This window comes from Oncorhynchus mykiss, chromosome 18 (genome assembly GCF_013265735.2).
Source record: "Oncorhynchus mykiss isolate Arlee chromosome 18, USDA_OmykA_1.1, whole genome shotgun sequence".
NCBI lineage: Eukaryota > Metazoa > Chordata > Actinopteri > Salmoniformes > Salmonidae > Oncorhynchus > Oncorhynchus mykiss.
The window spans coordinates 49,782,217-49,802,491 of NC_048582.1; the positions used below are offsets into that span (position 1 = coordinate 49,782,217).

Below are 20,275 nucleotides of genomic sequence, written 5' to 3' on the forward strand. Positions count from 1 at the left end.
CTCTGTGAGGAAACAGTGTATGTGAAGAGTGAAGGCCCAACATCACATGTATACATTTAGGAGGTAGTGATATTTCATTGTGGTAAAGAACAGCCATTTATGAAGAAGAATCTCCTTACTGCTCTGATGAACTTCTCAGACAGAGGACACTTAGAACCAAAGCTCTTGGTCTGGAGGGTCATGTTCTCCTTGGTCTGGGAGTCAAAGGTCGGGTTCTCGATCAACGCATTCACAAACACCCAGATGTGGTTCTTCACCTGAGTCAGACAAAAGTAAAGCACTAAGATGGTAGCTGAACGTTACATTAAGTTGCTCTTATCCCAGTTCACTAACAATGGAATTACTAGTAACACTATTGTAGTAACACGATAGTAATAACACATTAATAAGATGGTAATAAATAACCTGGAAGGGTTTGACTGAGACACCAGCTTTGTTCTTCTTCTTCACCACTTCTATCAGCTTGGCTACGATCTGGTCCACCACATAATCAATGTGTCTGCCACCCTGAATGACACAAAACAAGCAGTGTAGTACATAAAACATGTCTGATGTGGTTGAAAGTGATTCAAGTCATACTACAACATGTGAATAGCACCTAAATGAACACGCGTCCCAGTATATTTACACATGCAAAACGCACTTCATTTCTGTCCATTATTCCTAGACTGGTCAAGTCATAGTTTTCCAAATCAAAGGGTATAGTTCTGGTAATATAACAGACTTAACAACGTAATTCCCTGAGGGGATGTTACCTTGGTGGTGGCGATACTGTTGACGAAGCTGATCTGTTGGAATCCCTTCTCACTCATGGTGAGACAGACCTCCCAGCGCTCGTTGACCGACTCGTTGACCACCTTCAAAGCCACGCCCACCTCGTCTAGCTTGTCCTTCACGTACAGGTCCACATAGCTGCGGAATCCTGTCACCTGGGAGGAGAGGGAAAGGACAGGTGAGAGCATAAACTGGGTCTGGATTGTGGCTCCGGTTCTGGAAAAGTTATTAGCAAATGACACTGTATTGAAACAGGTGTAGTGAAATTGGCCGTTATATTTCATTTCAAAATGTTTCGACCAGGGTCTTCCAAGACTTGGCACCTTATGTACAGCATGTATTCTGTGTATATGGGACAGCCCATCTTACTATGTGTGGTTAAATGGGGAGGGGCTTACAGGGAGTTTCTTCCCGTTGAGCATGACTTTGACGCCCTTGCAGGACCCAGCGATGTCGTAAGCCCTCTTGGTGAGCAGAGCCACGATGTCCTTGTCCAGCTTCTCCATCTTGAACTTGGACAGGTCCGGCTGGAAGGTCACGCACGTGAAGTCGTCCCCGTCAAAGAACTTGATCTTGGAGTCGCTCGTCTTCCCCATGTTGTTCTGCCAAGTCTAGGGAGAGGGAGAAAAAGGGGGAGAGAGATTGTCATGAAATGTACTACATTCTTCACATGTTAAGGAAACTAGAATGAATCATGAGGTTGTATTGTGAAACTCTATCAAAGAGATAAGAGTTAATTAAAAAGCCCTGTGCACTGATTGAACAAACTATCACTATTTTGTTGAGTCATTTCACTGAAAGTGACAATTGTAGGACAAACCACAAAAACCATCTGGTTTATGAGAAACTACAGAAATCCCCCAAAACTATGTAGAATCCTACAATATCAACGTAGAATCCTGTGAGACCACACCTGACAGTGAGAATCAACTCATACTCACCCCCTCACAAGTCACATACTGTACTCCTACAAAACAACCACTGGTGCTTAGCTGTTTGAAGAATTCTCTTTTCAAGGTTGACTAAACAACAGATCGCAATCACGCTGTGCTTTCTCGTTGTCTGTACCTGTTTGAAGCTGTGTTTGTACTCCTTGCAGGCGGTTTCCACTGTGAACTTTGTGCTGAAGATGTTGCAGAGTTTAGCACCGTACCCGTTCCTTCCACCTAGGAGGAAAACAGAAGGGAGACGTGCTTTCATCCGTGGAGAAATTGACCTATAGTCATTCACTAATTCCAGTGTAGTGGTACTAAGCACTGCAAGGGGAACTACAAAACTATTCAGCTATTCAGTAGCTAAACATTTCAGGTTAAACGTTCTGTCTAAAGCTTTATCGAAACCATATGAAATGTTATTACATAAAGGGACAAAGAAAAATTCATAAATGAATTCGATTCTCGTTTTCAGAGTGATTTTTCCCACCTGTGACTTTCTTCTGCTCGTCGTCGTAGTTACTGGAGGTGAGGAGGTGTCCGAAGATGAGAGCGGGAACGTACATCTTCTCATCTTTGTGTTCCACCACAGGGATGCCTTTACCATTGTTCCAGATGCTGATGGTGTTGGACTCACTGAAGGAAGGGGACGATGAGCGTAGGAACAAACAAAGAGTTGAAAGAACTTCACAGGACAGCCAGAATCAGCTGTACTAACCTTTACATTAAGATCATAAATAACATATTGGTAAAAAAAATGTTTAAAATAAAATAAGATGTAAAATTATATTTAGTTCAATAAACATAAATCTAGCCAGACCTTTCTGGCATGTAAACATCAACATTTCACAATACTGCAACCAATCCCCATTTGCCAAACCAGTGGATTTAGGACTGTGATTTTAAACACACTGTAGAGCAACACAGCAAAACTAAATAAGCCCAACGTGTGATGATTTAAGCTCTGGAACGGGGCTCCAACATTCATATAAAACCATTATAAATTCCAGCCCTTGAGAGCAACAGAGAAGAAGAAAGGAGAAAGCACAGAGAGATATGAAAGGGCAGGGTGGTAGAGAGAGATATGACAGGACAGGGTGGTAGAGAGAGACATGCAGACAGGCCTGGCCTCACAGGGAGGAGACAGGGAAGCTCTCTGAAGGACACTCTGACGTTCAGCAGTCTGCTGTGTGTGCAGATTGCTGTGGATGTCGTGCCGTAGGTGAACAGCATGTTAAATGAGCTCCCTGAATTGCAGAGCCAACTGTTCATTAAGACCTCTCTCCCTCTCCCTCTCTCGCCCCAGAAATCTATCAGCCTCTACCACAACCCCCTGCTGCTAGCTAACACTGTGCCACAGATCAACGTACGGCTAAATACCCCACAGAACCATGCACAACGCTGGCTTTAAAACACACACACACAGACATCACAGTGGGCAGATCACTTAAACAAAATGGATGCTTCGCATTTTTCAAATACATTCTCCCACAGAAAAAACTGCATGCCTTGATAGTGCCTTCAGAACATATTCACACCCCTTGACTTTTTCCACATTTGGTCGTGTTACAGCCTGAATTTAAAATTGATTAAATGTAGATTTTAGTCACTGGCCTACAAACAATAACCCATAATGTCAAAGTGATATGTTTTTTGAAAATTGTACAAATCAATAAAAAAATGAATAGCTGACATGTCTTGAGCCCATAAGGATTCAACCCCTTTGGTATGGCAAACCTAAATAAGTTCAGGAGTAAAAATGTGCTTAACAAGTCACATTATAAGTTACAAGGACTCTGTGTGTAATAATAGTGTTTAACATGATTTTTGAATGACGACCTCATCTATGTACTCCACACATACAATTATCCGTTAGGTCCCTCAGACGAGCAATGAATTTCAAACACAGATTCAACCACAAAGACCAGGGAGGTTTTCCAATGCCTCGCAAAGAAAGGCACCTATTGGTAAAACAAAAAGCAGACATTGAATATCCCTATGAGCATGGTGATGTTATTAATCACACTTTGGATGGTGTATCAATACACCAAGTCACGACAAAGCTCCAGGTGTCCTTCTTAACTAAGTTGCCGGAGAGGAAGGAAACTGCTAAGAGATTTCCCCATGAGGCCAATGGTGACTTTAAAGCAGTTACAGAGTTTAATGGCTGTGATAGGAAAAAACTGAGGATGGATCAATCACATTGTCCTTACTTCACAATACTAGCCTCCTAACTGAGAAGTGTACAGAATAAAAATATTCCAAAACATGCATTCTGTTTATGACAAGACACTAAAGTAATACTGCAAAAAATGTGGCAAAGCAATTGTCCTGAATACCAAGAGTTATGTTTGGGGCAAATTCAATACAACACAAGCATAGTGGTGGCTTTCCACCAGACACTGGGAGATGAATTCACCTTTCAGCAGGACAATAACCTAAAACACTGGAGTTGCTCACCAAGAAGACATCGAATGTTCCTGAGTGGCAGAGTTACAGTTTTGACTTAAGTATTCTTGAAAATCTATGGCAAGACTTCCAATTTGACAGAGCTTGAACAACCAATTTGAGGTGTGCAAAGCTCTTAGAGACATACCCAGAAAGACTCACTGCTGTAATTGCTACCAAAAGGTGATTCTAACATGTATTGACTAAGGGGTGTGATGTGAATACTTATGTAAATGAGATATTTCTGTCATCCATTTTCAATAAATGTGCTAAAAACAATGAAACATGTTTTCACTTTGTCCTTATGGGGTAGATGGATGACATTTGTTTTCAATTCAGGCTATAACAAAATGTGGAATAAGTTAAAGGGTATGAATGCATTCTGAAGGGACTGTATATTTATAAGGCTACTTAGTGAGCTGAACTACTGGGCTGCAGGCTTATTTTATTGGTCAACCAGAACCATTTCCATGGACTAACTCCGCTATTTTATTTGATCAATCACTGAAAAGCCAGTCTAAAAGCCAGTCTAGAGAGACCTACATTCTAACAGCAAAATGGTATTTGTCAGGGGGAGCCATTGTTCTCCAATGACGAGAAGCTGCTGCACCTACCTAGGCAGCATCCACTGCACAATTTCTAGGGGGGGGTGGAGCTGCTATGCTCAAATGACTTTTCCAACACTGCTACGCATGACCTCAAGGGGAGCAGACGGCTCTGCCGTCATAGAACAGAACTGTTAAACAGAACTTATGATAATGACGGATAGATGACAACTAACTGCAACAGAGGGAAGCTGCTGTGCCTACCTATGCAGCGTGCACAGTAGGGTTTTTGGGCTCAAACTGGACTTGACTACTGATTGACAACTGCTTACTGTGCATGTGTACTTACGGATCAATGGAGATCTTTATGGTTGACATGCTCTTATCCCGCTGTTTGTTGTCAGCTGCGTTGACTGTGGAGTAGAGAAAAACATGTTCAAAGGAGAAGTAGATTGCAGGGATTTAATTGTGTTGATAAGACTATCGAGAAGATAATCACATTTTCATCAAGAACTTTAGACACACTTGAGAATCAATAGACTAAATGTTGCCTGGCCTATAAAATCCAAAACCACATCCTTTCAAGTCTCTCATACTGGAAACATATTGAAAAGTCAAATAGCCTCAGTCGAGTCTCCTGACAGTTATACGGTTTGGTTGGCCTGTTTCATTTCAAGCTTTTGCTTGGGTTGTAAGGTGACATTAGGTGTGGACTGACCCTGTGCGAGTTATGTCTAGTCAATAATTATATAGCCGTGGTAGGAACTAGTGAATATTTGAGCAGCGAGGACAGACTGCTGTCATTACCTTATCACCACTATAAAACAGCTAAATTAACACTGTGTGGAGCAAAAAACTAATCTCCTGTCTTCTTCCATTGCATGCGACTGATTTCCAGTTGCTTGATCACTCAAGGTAGTGCCTGGTATAAACATACTGTATCAGGACAGGGTATTTATCAATGCAGAAGCCTGACATTTTGCAATACAATAATTGGTTGTACCCCATATTGAATGTGCCAGTCAGCCAAACACATAACATAGACCAGCAAATTATGCTGCTGCCGCTTGTCTTAATCAGTGTGTAACTGACAACCAATAAAAGATTTCATCAGACGGCTCTTCATTCCAGACAAATGGCTACATGAGTAAGAGCAAGGAGGAGGGGGGCCAGGCTGTCCACAGAACACACAGGAACAAGCTAGCTCCTCTACACAACAGGTTAAATGTAATAGATGTTACAGATATATTGTTGGACAAGATAAAAAGCTTGTTTTCATCTCGATACCATCCTACCTACAACAATATATTTACTGAATGTACTGTAAGTCTGTCTGGAAAAGAGTGTCTGCTAAATCAGGGGTTCCTAAACTTTTTCCACTCGAGGGCCCCCCTTTCAGCGTTGGGGAACATCCTGTGCTCCCCTGCGCCATGTTTATTTTTATGGGCATAAGCACTGTTCATGACACAAACTGTTCACACCCCTCTTGTTGGTACACATTTTGTCATGGGGTGCAGAGAAAATGTTGCGGTTTTAAAGCTAATTTTCTTGCAAATCTATACATTTTGCCATGTCTAATGTGTATTTGTGTGATTTGAGTGACAAAAAAATTACAACAATATCTATGGAATAAAAAAACTTTAAAAAACGTTAGCTGACATGGACTAGTTGATCTGGATATTTCTGAAAAGTTATAAATAGCTCTCTAAGGTATGCAATGACTAACATGACAAGAGAAACTGATGTAGCACTAACCAATTTCAAAAGTGCACCGTGGGCATTCCACTATTACAACTTCAAAGAGAGTAAGTTTAAAGCAGGGCGGAGTTCCTTTAAACAATATATACACTAACAATATACACGACCGTTCAAATGTTTGGGGTCACTTAGAAATTCTTGTTTTTGAAATACATTCTTTAGTCCACTAAAATAACATCAAATGTATCAGAAATACAGTGTAGACATTGTTATTGTTGTAAATGACTATTGTAGCTGGAAACAGCAGATTTTTTATGGAATATCTACATAGGCGTACAGAGGCCCATTATCAGCAACCATCACTCCTGTGTTCCAATGGCACATTGTGTTAGCTAATCCAAGTTTATCATTTTAAAAGGCTAATTGATCATTAGAAAACCTTTTTGCAAATAGGTTAGCACAGATGAAAACAGAGTTCAAGTAACAGACACATCTCAACATCAACTGTTCAGAGGAGACTGTGTGAATCAGGCCTTCATGGTCGATTTTGCTGCAAAGAAACCACTACTAAAGGACACCAATACGAAGATACAAGGACATCGCTGCTGGCCAAACCCTCCCCTAACCAGACGATGCTGGGCCAATTGTGCGCCGCCCCATGGGTCTCCCGGTCACGGCCAGCTGCAACAGAGCCTGGACTCGAACCCAGAATCTCTAGTGGCACTGCGACCACTGCGCCACTCGGGAGGCAAGCAGAAGAGACTTGCTTGGGCCAAGAAACACGAGCAATGGACATTAGACCGGTGGAAATCTGTCCTTTGGTCTGATGAGTCTAAATGTGAGATTTTTGGTTCCAACCGCTACATCTTTGAGAGACGCAGAGTCGGTGAACGGATGACCTCCGCATGTGTTATTCCCACCGTGAAGCATGGAGGAGGAGGTGTGATGGTGCTTTGCTGGTGAGACTGTCAGGGATTTATTTCGAATTCAAGGCACACTTAACCAGCATGGCTCCCACAGCATTCTGCCGATACGCCATCCCATCTGGTTTGGGGGGACAGCAGTGGAGAAGGAGAGAAGTTAAGTACCTCTGCGTACACATCACGGACAAACTGAAATGGTCCACCCACACAGACAGTGTTGTGAAGAAGGCACAACAGCGCCTCTTCTACCTCCGAAGGCTGAAGAAATTTGACTTGTCACCGAAAACCCTCACAAACTTTTACAGATGCACAATTCAGAGCATCCTGTCAGGCTGCATCACCACCTGCAGCGCCCACAACCAGAAGGCTCTCCAGAGGGTGGTGCGGTCTGCACTACGCATTACCGGGGGCAAAATACCTGCCTTCCAGGACACCTACAGCACCAGATGTCACAGGAAGGCCAAAAAGATAATCGAGGACAACCACCACCCGAGCCACTGTCTGTTCCCCCTGCTACCATCCACAAGGCGAGGTCAGTACAGGTGCATCAAAGCTGGGACCGAAAGACTGAAAAACAGCTTAAATCTCAAGGCCATCAGACTATTAAACAGCCATCACTAACACAGAGAGGCTGCTACCTACATACAGACTTGAAATCATTGGCCACTTTGGAAATGGATCACTAGTCACTTTAATAATGTTTACATTTCTTGTATCACACATCTATGTATATACTGTATTTTATACCATCTATTGCATCTTGCCTATGCCGCTCTGTTATTGCTCATCCATATATTTATATGTATATATTCTTATTCAATTCCTTTTCTTAGATTTGTGTGTATTAGGTAGTTGTTGGGGAATTGTTAGATTACATGTTAGATATTGCTGCACTGTTGGAACTGGAAGCATAAGCATTTCGCTACACTCGCAATAACATCTGCATGTGACCAATACAATTTGATTTGAACTTGGGACTATCATTTGTTTTTCAACAGGACAATGACCCAAAACACACCTCCAGGCTGTGTATTGGCTATTTGACCAAGAAGGAGAGTGATGGAGTGCTGCATCAGATGACCTGACAACCACAATCAACTGACCTCATCCCAATTGAGGTGGTTGGGACGAGTTGGACCGTAGAGTGAAGGAAAAGCAATCAACAAATTCTCAGCATATGTGGGAACTCCCAAGACTTTTGGAAAAGCATTCCAGGTGAAGCTGGTTGAGAGAATGCCAATAGTGTGCAAAGCTGTCATCAAGGTAAAGAGTAGTTACTTTAAAGAATCTAAAATATATTTGGATTTGTTTAACACTTTTTTGGTTACTACATTCCATATGTGTTATATCATTGTGAAGACATCAAAACTATTATTCTACAATGTAGAAAATAGTAAAAATAAAGAAAAACCCTTGAATGAGTAGGTGTGTCCTAACTTTTGACTGGTACTGTGTGTGTGTGTGTGTGTGTGTGTGTGTGTGTGTGTGTGTGTATATATATATATATTTATACAAAAAATCTACATTTTACATTTGAATCATTTAGCACAGTGGTTCCAAAACGTTTTTTTATTTATATGACATAGCAAAGTACACCTAAAATAAAATCTAACTCAACCAAAAAGATTTTAGTCAATTAGCAGACTCTCTTATTCATAGCGACTTACAGGAGCAATGAGGGTTAAGTGCCTTGCTCAACGGCATAGACAGATTTTCACCTAGTCGGCTCGTGGAATCAATCCAGCTGCTTTTTGGTTCACCGTTATTCTACCTTGAGGGAAGGCCCATCAGAGGCCAATACAGTAATACCACAGCTTAATAAAAATGAACTGAGGGCTTTAGCTAGTTCATAATGACCACGTTGTCACCTGTGTATGTTCTGTTTTAAAAGATCCTGATAGACTTACCAAGAATTTCATCAAAGATTTTGTATAATCCAGGGACATAAGTGATTTCTCGTAGATTCATCCCAAGGTCTTCATCGAAAACCCACATTTGCTGAAAGGGGCGAAATAAATATATTTATTTATTAAACATTCATAATACTTCACTACACATCAACAACAAAGAGCAACACCAGATTTCTCTGTTAGATCTAGGTACAGAACTTGTTGTTGTTGTAACTAATGTTGTTTAGAATATGAGTCTTCTGTAGGCACAAAACAGGAGTGAAACAGGAAGATGTTACCCACCCCCAAAAATTTGGAGCACAATTTTGTTTTCTGTTGCACCCTCCTGAACACAAGCTAGAGGTCTACAGACATGATGAACCTAACCCACCTGGGTGACAGGTTCCACAGAGCCGATGTAGGTGTCTGGCCTCAGTAGGATGTGCTCCAGCTGGGTCTTCTTCTGGTACACCCTCTCCACTGACATCTTATCTCCTCCCTTCTTCTTGGCTCCTCCTCCTCCTCCTCCTCCTCCCTCCGCCTTGCCCCCATCACCCCTGCCGTTCGCAGCTGCCGCCGCCGCGGCTGCCTCCTCCTCCCTCTTTTTGGCAGCATTCTTCTTATCAAAGAGGGTCTGGTATTAGACACATGTGCACAACTTTGTTAAAAATTACACTAAAGATAAATAATTGAACTCTGTGTCTGCAGGCACTAGCAGCTGATTATCAGAGCTGCCCATTAGAAAAGGCACAGCAGTAGCCGTTTTTTCCCCACTTCTACTGTTTGGATCGTCCGACTAGTCCAGTGTAGCCTCAAAATGTTCCTTCAATGCTCCTTTACGCTTTGGTTGGTTGCTCGATTAGTGGGTTGGATGCAACTTGGAAGGTTTACTTGGTTAGGCTAGTTGCCCGGCACACACGCACGCAGAAGACACCATTGTTTAAGGCAGTGGATCTCATTGTTAAATGCTTAGGATTGCACCTAAGGAGAGGCCATAAAAGTGACAGTGCTTGAGGAGCAAACTTTATCAAATAAAAATGTAAATACTGCTAGCATGGTCAGCCTGCGGGAACAATTTGGGCTGCAGGGGATTTTATATCCCACCCCAAGTTCTGAGCCAAAAAAAAGAGCATCTTTTTAAAAATTATATTTTTGTAATTTGTTGGGACATAAAAGACTAAAAACACCAGCTCCAAGTATTCCTACGCATTATAGAGATACTGTATATGTGATTGTATACACATATTAGTAAGGTTTGAAATGATTATGTTTTAGTCAAATATATCTGTTGCGGTCAATTTCTTTGTATAGAAATTATTTGTAATTATATTCCAGCCCCCTGACCATCCGCTCAAGAAAAAATACATCCCGTGGCTGAATCTAGTTAATGATCCTTGATCTAAAGTGTATTTGTGTGGTAAGGTATACAATTGATCCAGAGCCCTTGAGCATGCAATAAGACTATATAAACTGTGTAATAACAAACACAGTGGTTGAGAATAATGCAGTCCCTGTCACCTGTGGCACTTGAGACCAGTTTAAATTTCTCTATGGGGAGGTATCTGAGCAACAGACCCTCACAATGCTCATCAACCTTTTAGTAACAAACAGTGGACCAAAGAAAGTTCACCCAATATAGTCTGTGGTTCACCCCAACTCGCACAGCAAGTCATAATCAGCTTATCAAGCCAAAGCATCCATTTAGCTCACATGATAGTTCACCACTCTGGGATAGTTGCTTTGATAAGAGAACTACAAAAAAGCAATATTGAGAGAATTAAATACTAGGTCTGCTAAGAACCTAATCTTGGTTGCTTAAACGATCTGAAAGAATCCTGCATGACCTTGAGACGGCATTCCAGCCTGCGTCTCACGGAGGATGTGTGAAGACTCCAGGCATTAACTCATGAAGCAGGGTGTAAAACGTGTTTTTATTTAACTAATTTATTATATTGAATGTAGGCTACCTATTCTGTGTGTCCATGTGTTAAAAATTGCCTTGGCTCAGAGGCTAGGCTACCGGCAATGGTAATACACATTGTAGCCCAGTCTAGCCATTTGACCATCCCGTTTTACCCGGAACAGTTTCAGCAATTTGTCAGCAAGACGCACCAATTAATATAGGCCTCACCAATGGCAATCACTGAACATCATGTTTTGTAAGCGAAGTCTATTTCCATTCATCAAATGGCGTGAGTTATTTTGAGTGGACGAACATGCACAGGTAGCCTACTTTTTGAAGTGATTTGTTTGACAGTCACATGAAAATGCCATGACTGGTTGTGTTCATGTCACAATGAAAGGAAAATATTTGTATGTTTAAATGACATCTTTATTATTAGGCCCATAATAATAAGTACCTGCACTTGCTCAATACAGACCCTCCCCCTATGTCATGGTTTAATTCACACTCTAACCGCTGGATGTTGCACAGAACACAATACAACTATGTAGAGTTCATCCAAATATTATCTTCGCTTTTTATTGTGAGACTCTAAAAACCAGTGTGAAATGAGCCACATTAAGCATTCAGCCTATTCTATAGGGCATTCGGAAAGTATCCAGACCAATAAATTACATATAAAAACAGGTTTTTAGACACGTTTGCTCATTTATAAAAAATAAAACTGCAATATCACATTTACATAAGTATTCAGACCATATACTCAGTACTTTCTGGAAGCACCTTTGGCAGTGATTACAGCTCAAGTCTTTTAGGGAGTGACGCTACAAGCTTGGCACACCTGTTTTTGGGGAGTTTCTCCCATTCTTCCCTGCAGATCCTCTCAAGCTCTGTCAGGTTGGATGGGGAGCGTCGCTGCACAGCTATTTTCAGATCTCTCCAGAGATGTTCGAATGGTCTCAAGTCCAGGCTCTGGCTGGGCCACTCAAGGACATTCAGAGGCTTGTCCCGAAGCCACCCCTGCGTTGTCTTGGATGTGTCTCTCAGTCCCTGCCGCTGAAAACATCCCCATAGCATGATGCTGCCACCATGCTTCACTGTAGGGATGGTATTGGCCAGGTGATGAGTGGTGCCTGGTTGCCTCCAGATGTGACGCTTGGGATTCAGGCCAAAGAATTCAATCTTGGTTTCATCAGACCATTCCTTCAACCTCATGGCTTGGCTTTTGCTCTGACAACTGTGAGACCTTATGTAGACAGGTGTGTGTCTTTACAAATAATGTCCAATCGATTGAATATACCACAGGTGGACTCCAATCAAGTTGTAGAAACATCTCAAGGATGATCAATGGAAACAGGACGCACCTGAGCTTAATTTCTAGTCTCGTAGCAAAGGATCTGAATACTTATGTAAATAAGGTATCTTTTTTATTTCAAATACATTTGCAAAAATGTCTAAAAACCTGTTTTCACTTTGTCATTATGTGTAGATTGAGGGACAATTTTAATTTAATCAATTTTAGAATAAGGCGAAGGGGTCTGAATACTTGAATACAACAATAGCCCATTTCATGGGTGCACAATCTCTATTTTAGGTTGTACAGTCCAATATGAAGGTTCAATATGCACAATAGGCTATAAGCTGATTTCCCACAGTTAAAGTTCTCTAATAAGAGCTGTGTGAACTTTACACAGTTGTGTTCTGTGAGTGTCACAGCTGATCACCCTGCCTGTTCAGGGGCAGAACGACCTTGTCAGCTCGGGGGTTTGAAATTGCAACCTTCCGGTTACTAGTCCAACGCTCTAACCACTAGGCTACCCTGCCGCCCCTAAACCGAGTTTGTTTTTAGTAATCTCTCCTCCGTCAGGCTTCTTCTTCTTTGGACTTTATATGCCATCTGGCAACCAACTTTACGGTGCCTTACCACTACCAACTGGACTGGAGTGTGAACCTCAGTTTATCTTTCAATCACCCACGTGGGTATATACTCTTAAAAACCAATGAAGAGATGGGAGAGGCGGGACTTGCAGCGAGTCAAGCATCACAAATAGAACCAAGTTGTATTTTAGCGCCTGGCTACGCAGACGCTTGCAAGCCGTGTGGGTGCAATGATTGTATAACATGCATGTGTACATTTAATTTGGAAGGCAAGCAGTGTGGTAAGCATGTAATACACAAAATAGACTGACTGGAAAGATGATTTCCCACAATTCCTGCCATATGGGTGAAGATGCTAATATTTGTGTTATCTCTAGACAGTTGTGTTCTGTGAGTGTCACTGAGTAGGCTGATTCTTCAATTCATGGGAGCAACATCAATATGTTAGGCTGTACAGTGCATGCGGGTATGCCCCCAATGCAATTCTAAAGTCAACCAAAAACATTTGTCAAATTAACTAGTCCAAATATAGCATGATTCCACTATTTGTATCCGTTTGAATCACTTTCAATGGTGGACTTTTATTTTGGAGGCGAACCGCAAATTCCACTATTGTGGCTAAATCCTTATGTGACTAGCTTCACACAGGTCCCAAATTGTGCCGCTGCATTTACGGGTTGGAAGCTGCTATAGCTAGCTGGCCAAATGTCGTGCAAATACATTTAAGGAATATGTAAGCATATTTTTTTATATAGATTAGGCTACCTACGAATAACTGTATTTTGAGACACATTTAAGATTCTATATTCAAACGGCGTGCATGCAAAATATGCAAACTGACCATCAATCACACTTGACGTGTATTGCAACAAAGAACTTTTTGGGGCATTGCCATTGGCCAAGTGGCTCATTCACCCGTGCCTTGCAGGAAAGCAATGTTGCCTAATGACATCATCATGTTTACGAAAAAACAATGTATCTTCTAACGTTGTTGGACCAATCTGTGATAGTACTTGTGCCGGGCAAGCATAGCTAAATTAATATACCAAAGTATGGCCCGTCTTTAAAAGGCGCATGCTAGTTTAAAGGGGTGTATTAGCTGCTGGCTAGTTAGCATCATCACTGGCCATTTTAGAATGTCCAGCTCGTGACAATCTGGAATTTCTCTCGTGCATCTTGGCAAAATGATGAACGCTACCTGGAGCGATAAAGTAAGTCTGTCCAGTAATCCAACATTTAACAAAATAGTAACTTACCACCCAAGTCAGACCCCCGCTTCCTGCTGCGCCGTTGGACATCTTCCTTTTGTTTCCCTAAATGTTCGTGATGCTACTAGCAGATAAAATACTGAAAAGTCCTGCATACAATATAGTCCATAAACTCAGGAATTATTTCAGTCAACGGACCACATTGAGATATTTTCTGTGTTCGTACCAGTTGAAAAATGTCTTGTCAAAATAGTCCCGGATGAGGGAGTGTATCGCGGCTATTGTTAAAATCGACGAGCGGTGGTTAGAACTAGGCCTGAAATCCTCAACAAAGCTTGCTTGCTACTTGCCTAGATTTATAAATTACTGTACAAATTCCAAACGTTAAATAGTTTCACAACATTTCATGTAGTACAAAATCAATTGAAATAATGTATAAATAAAATAGTTTTTTAATACGGCTGTAATTTAATACCCTAAATGTTCATTCAGAAATAAAAACACCGCCGCCTGCCTCCATCCGGCTCCACCATCCGCACGGCGACAATCCCAACAGCGTAACCCACCAATCCGGTGATCGCTTTTCGAGGCGCCGGTAATTCAGCGAATGAAAAAAATACATGTACTTGCAATTTGTAACCAGTAGGTGGTAGTAGAAACACACCAACCGCAGTACTTTTTCTTACCAAGGCACCTATGTAGTCCAGGCATTAACTGTGTATGAAACCACATTTAATCTGTAAATAATATACATTTATCATACTGATTGCACAATTTACATATTTGAACAAGAACACATTAACTCCCACAACAACTTCTCCCTCAATGTGATCAAGATAAAGGAGAAGATTGTGGACTACAGGAAAAAGAGGACTGAGCACACCCCCATTCTCATCAAAGGGGCTGCAGTGGAGCAGGTTGAGAGCTTGAAGTTCCTTGGTGTCCACATCACCAACAAACTAACATGGTCCAAGCACACCAAGACAGTCATGAAGAGAGAACGACAAAACCTATTCCCCCTCAGGAGACTGAACATATTTGGCATAGGTCCCCAGATCCTCAAAAGGTTTTACAGCTGCACCATCGAGAGCATGGTTGCATCACTGCTTGGTATGGCAACTGCTCGGCCTCTGACCACAAGGCATTACAGGATAGTGTGAACGGCCCAGGTCATCACTGGGGCCAAGCTCCCTGCCATCCAGGACCTCTATACAAGGCGGTGTCAGAGGAAGGCCCTAAAAATTGTCAAAGACTCCAGCCACCCTAGTCATAGACTGTTCTCTCTGCTACCGCACGGCAAATGGTACCGGAGCGCCAAGTCTAGGTCCAAGAGGCTTCTAAACAGCTTCTACACCCAAGCCATAAGACTCCTGAACACCTAATCAAATGGCTACCGAGACTATTTGCATTGCCCACTCTCCCTCTTTTACGCCACTGCTACTCTCTGTTGTTATCATCTATGCATAGTTACTTTAATAACTCTACCCACATGTACATATTACCTCAACTAACCGGTGCCCCCGCACATTGACTCTGTATCGGTATCCCACTGTATATAGTCTTGCTCTTGTTATTTTACTGCTGCTCTTAAATTACTTGCTACGTTTATTTCTTATTCTTATCTGTATTTTTTCTTTCAACTGCATTGTTGGTTTGGGGCTTGTAAGTAAGCATTTCACTGTCAGGTCTACACCTGTGGTATTCGGTGCATGTGACATGCATTCACCACAAATAAATGTAGAATACCAGTATATCCATAACCATAAGTGGATACAGACATAACTCCATAGCAGATGGACTTTAGGCTCACAGGTCATATATCCCTATTCTGTGTCAGGAGCCAGAACCATGTTATGGCAGGGTGTTACAGCCAGGCCATACTGATCCATAGTCCCCTTTGAGGTGGAAAGCCATGGTGGACGCCATGTGCTCCCAAAGGTTCAAAGAGGATTAAGTCAAGTAAGTAACTCCTCTTTTGGCAGAGACAGTCTAGATAACAAAGGCTTTTGTGTCATACAGAAGCTGGGTCTGGGTCTGGGTCTCAAGACATTACTGGCAGTAAATACCCAAGCAGCATCATTACAAGATCTGTAATCAATACAAGATTATTGATTCAAGACACAGATCCCGACTGATTATTGGACTACCTTACCATTCATCCATACCCACAAACAATATCACCAAACTACTACTCCTCCGTTTATCTCATAAGCACCAAGATGCCTATGAATATACACACTACACATGACTATGAACAGAGTCGGTGTATTCAAGGTGATTATCTTGAGCAAGGCACTGAGCAGAATCACTGATCTATATATCATGTTGCATCCCAAAATAACTACTCATTGCTTTATTAAGATTAGCAAACCAATGTAGTGCCTTGCTCAGAGCGATCGAACACACTCATTAAGCGTAGTCCTCCTCCATCTTGACGAGAATTTCAAATGAGGATTCCTTCGGCTCATTCAAAGCCCGCCGGAACATCTGGGAGTGTTGCCATGACGACTCTCCCTCTCCTCCGGCTAGCTCCATCTCCATGACCAGCTCCAAGGATCAAGAAAAGACCCGGAATAGAATGCATCTCCCTGTCTGTGTTCAAAAACATAAAAATTGTTTAGCTGTTGTTATGCAAGATAAGGAAGAAAACAATGCTGATCAGTTAAGTGCACATACAAATCAATGTTACAGCTCTCTGACTATCAAATCATAATATCTCTATTACATTTACAAATCACTAAGTACCCGTTTACAATTTGCACTTTAAATTGATTTGAAAAAGGCTTCCAACTTAATCCTGAAAGGTATGGTTCACATAAACCAGACAAAAATATATCAATCATCCATCCACCTCCTGAGAACGACATTGTGTTCTGTCCAGACTGCAGACCCTAGCGGCCGGTTCCAGAGTGAAAGGTCTGGCTGCATGTTCTGACTGAGACTGTCTTTATCTTCATCCCTACAGGAGCACAGTCCAACTTCCAACTGATGTTCCCTGACCATGAGCCCTCTGTACGAGCTAGATACACCTGACAGGACATAACTGATGTTCCCTGACCATGAGCCCTCTGTACGAGCTAGATACACCTGACAGGACATAAGATGTTCCCTGACCATGAGCCCTCTGTACGAGCTAGAGACACCTGACAGGACATAACTGATGTTCCCTGACCATGAGCCCTCTGTACGAGCTAGATACACCTGACAGGACATAAGATGTTCCCTGACCATGAGCCCTCTGTACGAGCTAGAGACACCTGACAGGACATAACTGATGTTCCCTGACCATGAGCCCTCTGTACGAGCTAGATACACCTGACAGGACATAACGTGTATTTACTGACAGGAAAAAGACAGCATAAATATGGAAATATTTACAGTTGATATACACATATACTATAGAAGCAACATATCCAAAGTTTGGATAGATTGATAAATGCTCAATAAATGATTTATTTCTGCTAAAAAAAAGTAATGCCCTTGCTTTAACAATCACAAAGACTGACCAATAGAAAAAATACAGAAAAGGAACACAAATATCCCATTGATGTGTCAATATAAGAACTGCATTGAATCATTAAGAGCATTGCATCTTATCGTTTATGACATGGATGAAAACAAACCATCTGCCAGTCATTCTTCAGCTTCCTGAACACAAGACTCTTTCCTCCATCCCTGGATGTCCTCATTGTCACTGGACACCCTGCAGTAGTGATCCTTGGTGGAGTTGTTCCACAGAGGAAATACTCTCCCACTCTTCACCTTCTCAGTCGGAACAAACACAACCTCTGCTGTAGCAGCCTGGGAGAGAAAGAGAGAGGAACACAAACCCATTGTTTTAAAAAAGCAGGTGTACCCATTGAACCCAAAGTTCAAAGACTCCAAGGACCATTAAAGTGAAGAATAAGATACAGTAATAATATATGCAATTTACACTATCATCCAAAACGACTATAGTCAAAGTGACTACAGTCAAAGTGAATACAGTCAAAGTGAATACAGTCAAAGTGACTACAGTCAAAGTGACTACAGTCAAAGGGAATACAGTCAAAGTGAATACAGTCAAAGTGAATACAGTCAAAGTGAATACAGTCAAAGTGACTACAGTCAAAGTGAATACAGTCAAAGTGAATACAGTCAAAGTGAATACAGTCAAAGTGACTACAGTCAAAGTGAATACAGTCAAAGTGACTACAGTCAAAGTGAATACAGTCAAAGTGAATACAGTCAAAGTGAATACAGTCAAAGTGAATACAGTCAAAGTGACTACAGTCAAAGTGAATACAGTCAAAGTGACTACAGTCAAAGTGAATACAGTCAAAGTGAATACAGTCAAAGTGAATACAGTCAAAGTGAATACAGTCAAAGTGACTACAGTCAAAGTGAATACAGTCAAAGTGACTACAGTCAAAGTGAATACAGTCAAAGTGAATACAGTCAAAGTGACTACAGTCAAAGTGACTACAGTCAAAGTGACTACAGTCAAAGTGACTACAGTCAAAGTGAATACAGTCAAAGTGAATACAGTCAAAGTGAATACAGTCAAAGTGAATACAGTCAAAGTGACTACAGTCAAAGTGACTACAGTCAAAGTGAATACAGTCAAAGTGACTACAGTCAAAGTGACTACAGTCAAAGTGAATACAGTCAAAGTGAATACAGTCAAAGTGAATACAGTCAAAGTGACTACAGTCAAAGTGAATACAGTCAAAGTGAATACAGTCAAAGTGACTACAGTCAAAGTGAATACAGTCAAAGTGAATACAGTCAAAGTGACTACAGTCAAAGTGACTACAGTCAAAGTGACTACAGTCAAAGTGAATACAGTCAAAGTGACTACAGTCAAAGGGAATACAGTCAAAGTGACTACAGTCAAAGTGAATACAGTCAAAGTGACTACAGTCAAAGGGAATACAGTCAAAGTGAATACAGTCAAAGTGAATACAGTCAAAGTGACTACAGTCAAAGTGAATACAGTCAAAGTGACTACAGTCAAAGTGAATACAGTCAAAGTGAATACAGTCAAAGTGACTACAGTCAAAGTGAATACAGTCAAAGGGAATACAGTCAAAGTGAATACAGTCAAAGTGACTACAGTCAAAGTGAATACAGTCAAAGTGAATACAGTCAAAGTGAATACAGTCAAAGTGACTACAGTCAAAGTGACTACAGTCAAAGTGAATACAGTCAAAGTGAATACAGTCAAAGTGACTACAGTCAAAGTGAATACAGTCAAAGTGAATACAGTCAAAGTGACTACAGTCAAAGTGAATACAGTCAAAGTGAATACAGTCAAAGTGAATACAGTCAAAGTGACTACAGTCAAAGTGAATACAGTCAAAGTGACTACAGTCAAAGTGAATACAGTCAAAGTGACTACAGTCAAAGTGAATACAGTCAAAGTGAATACAGTCAAAGTGAATACAGTCAAAGGGAATACAGTCAAAGTGACTACAGTCAAAGTGACTACAGTCAAAGTGACTACAGTCAAAGTGAATACAGTCAAAGTGAATACAGTCAAAGTGACTACAGTCAAAGTGAATACAGTCAAAGTGAATACAGTCAAAGTGAATACAGTCAAAGTGACTACAGTCAAAGTGAATACAGTCAAAGTGAATACAGTCAAAGTGAATACAGTCAAAGTGAATACAGTCAAAGTGACTACAGTCAAAGTGAATACAGTCAAAGTGACTACAGTCAAAGCAACTACAGTCATGCTTGTAAACATTTTCGTATCAGTGGTCCCAGTCGGTCCACAAACATGCAATGAAGTAAGCAGTTATTTGACTCGGTAAAACAGCTGTATATCTCACCAATGGGGCAGTCCCTGGTCCTGTCCCCCCGTCTCTTGAGCTGACTGGCAAATTCAGGGCCATTAACCAAAACAAATCTAGTTTAAAAAATACATTTAACATGCCTCTTGAATGACAGTTCTTGTATGTTTACAATCTAACGTACCAGGTGAGAGGTCTCTACACACATTTCATAAGGTATATGCTCATAACAAGTGAAGCATTATACATGTTTTCACATTCGGAAAGTATTCAGACCCCTTTACTTTTTCCAAATTGTTTTGT

At 41.3% G+C, this 20,275-nt stretch overlaps 1 protein-coding gene across 5 annotated transcripts in view; it reads right to left on the minus strand.

Annotated features, from left to right (window-relative positions):
• The window catches only part of LOC110496426 (DNA topoisomerase 2-beta), a 29,836-nt gene extending 15,077 nt beyond the window's left edge, over positions 1-14,759 (minus strand). For 3 of the 5 annotated variants that reach the window (XM_036953005.1, XM_036953003.1, XM_036953002.1), the window contains exons 1-10: positions 14,247-14,759; positions 9,601-9,843; positions 9,228-9,318; positions 5,049-5,112; positions 2,197-2,342; positions 1,843-1,940; positions 1,173-1,385; positions 756-929; positions 406-507; positions 120-257 (exon numbers count right to left, since the gene is read on the minus strand). In XM_036953005.1, the coding sequence (XP_036808900.1) occupies positions 120-257; positions 406-507; positions 756-929; positions 1,173-1,385; positions 1,843-1,940; positions 2,197-2,342; positions 5,049-5,112; positions 9,228-9,318; positions 9,601-9,843; positions 14,247-14,288 (1,311 nt within the window). In that variant the 5' untranslated portion in view covers positions 14,289-14,759. Of the gene's footprint in view, positions 1-119; positions 258-405; positions 508-755; positions 930-1,172; positions 1,386-1,715; positions 1,742-1,842; positions 1,941-2,196; positions 2,343-5,048; positions 5,113-9,227; positions 9,319-9,600; positions 9,844-14,246 lie in introns of those variants that run through there. The other 2 variants (XM_036953004.1, XM_036953006.1) reach the window with 2 other exon arrangements.
• Between the last annotated feature and the right edge of the window lie 5,516 nt (positions 14,760-20,275).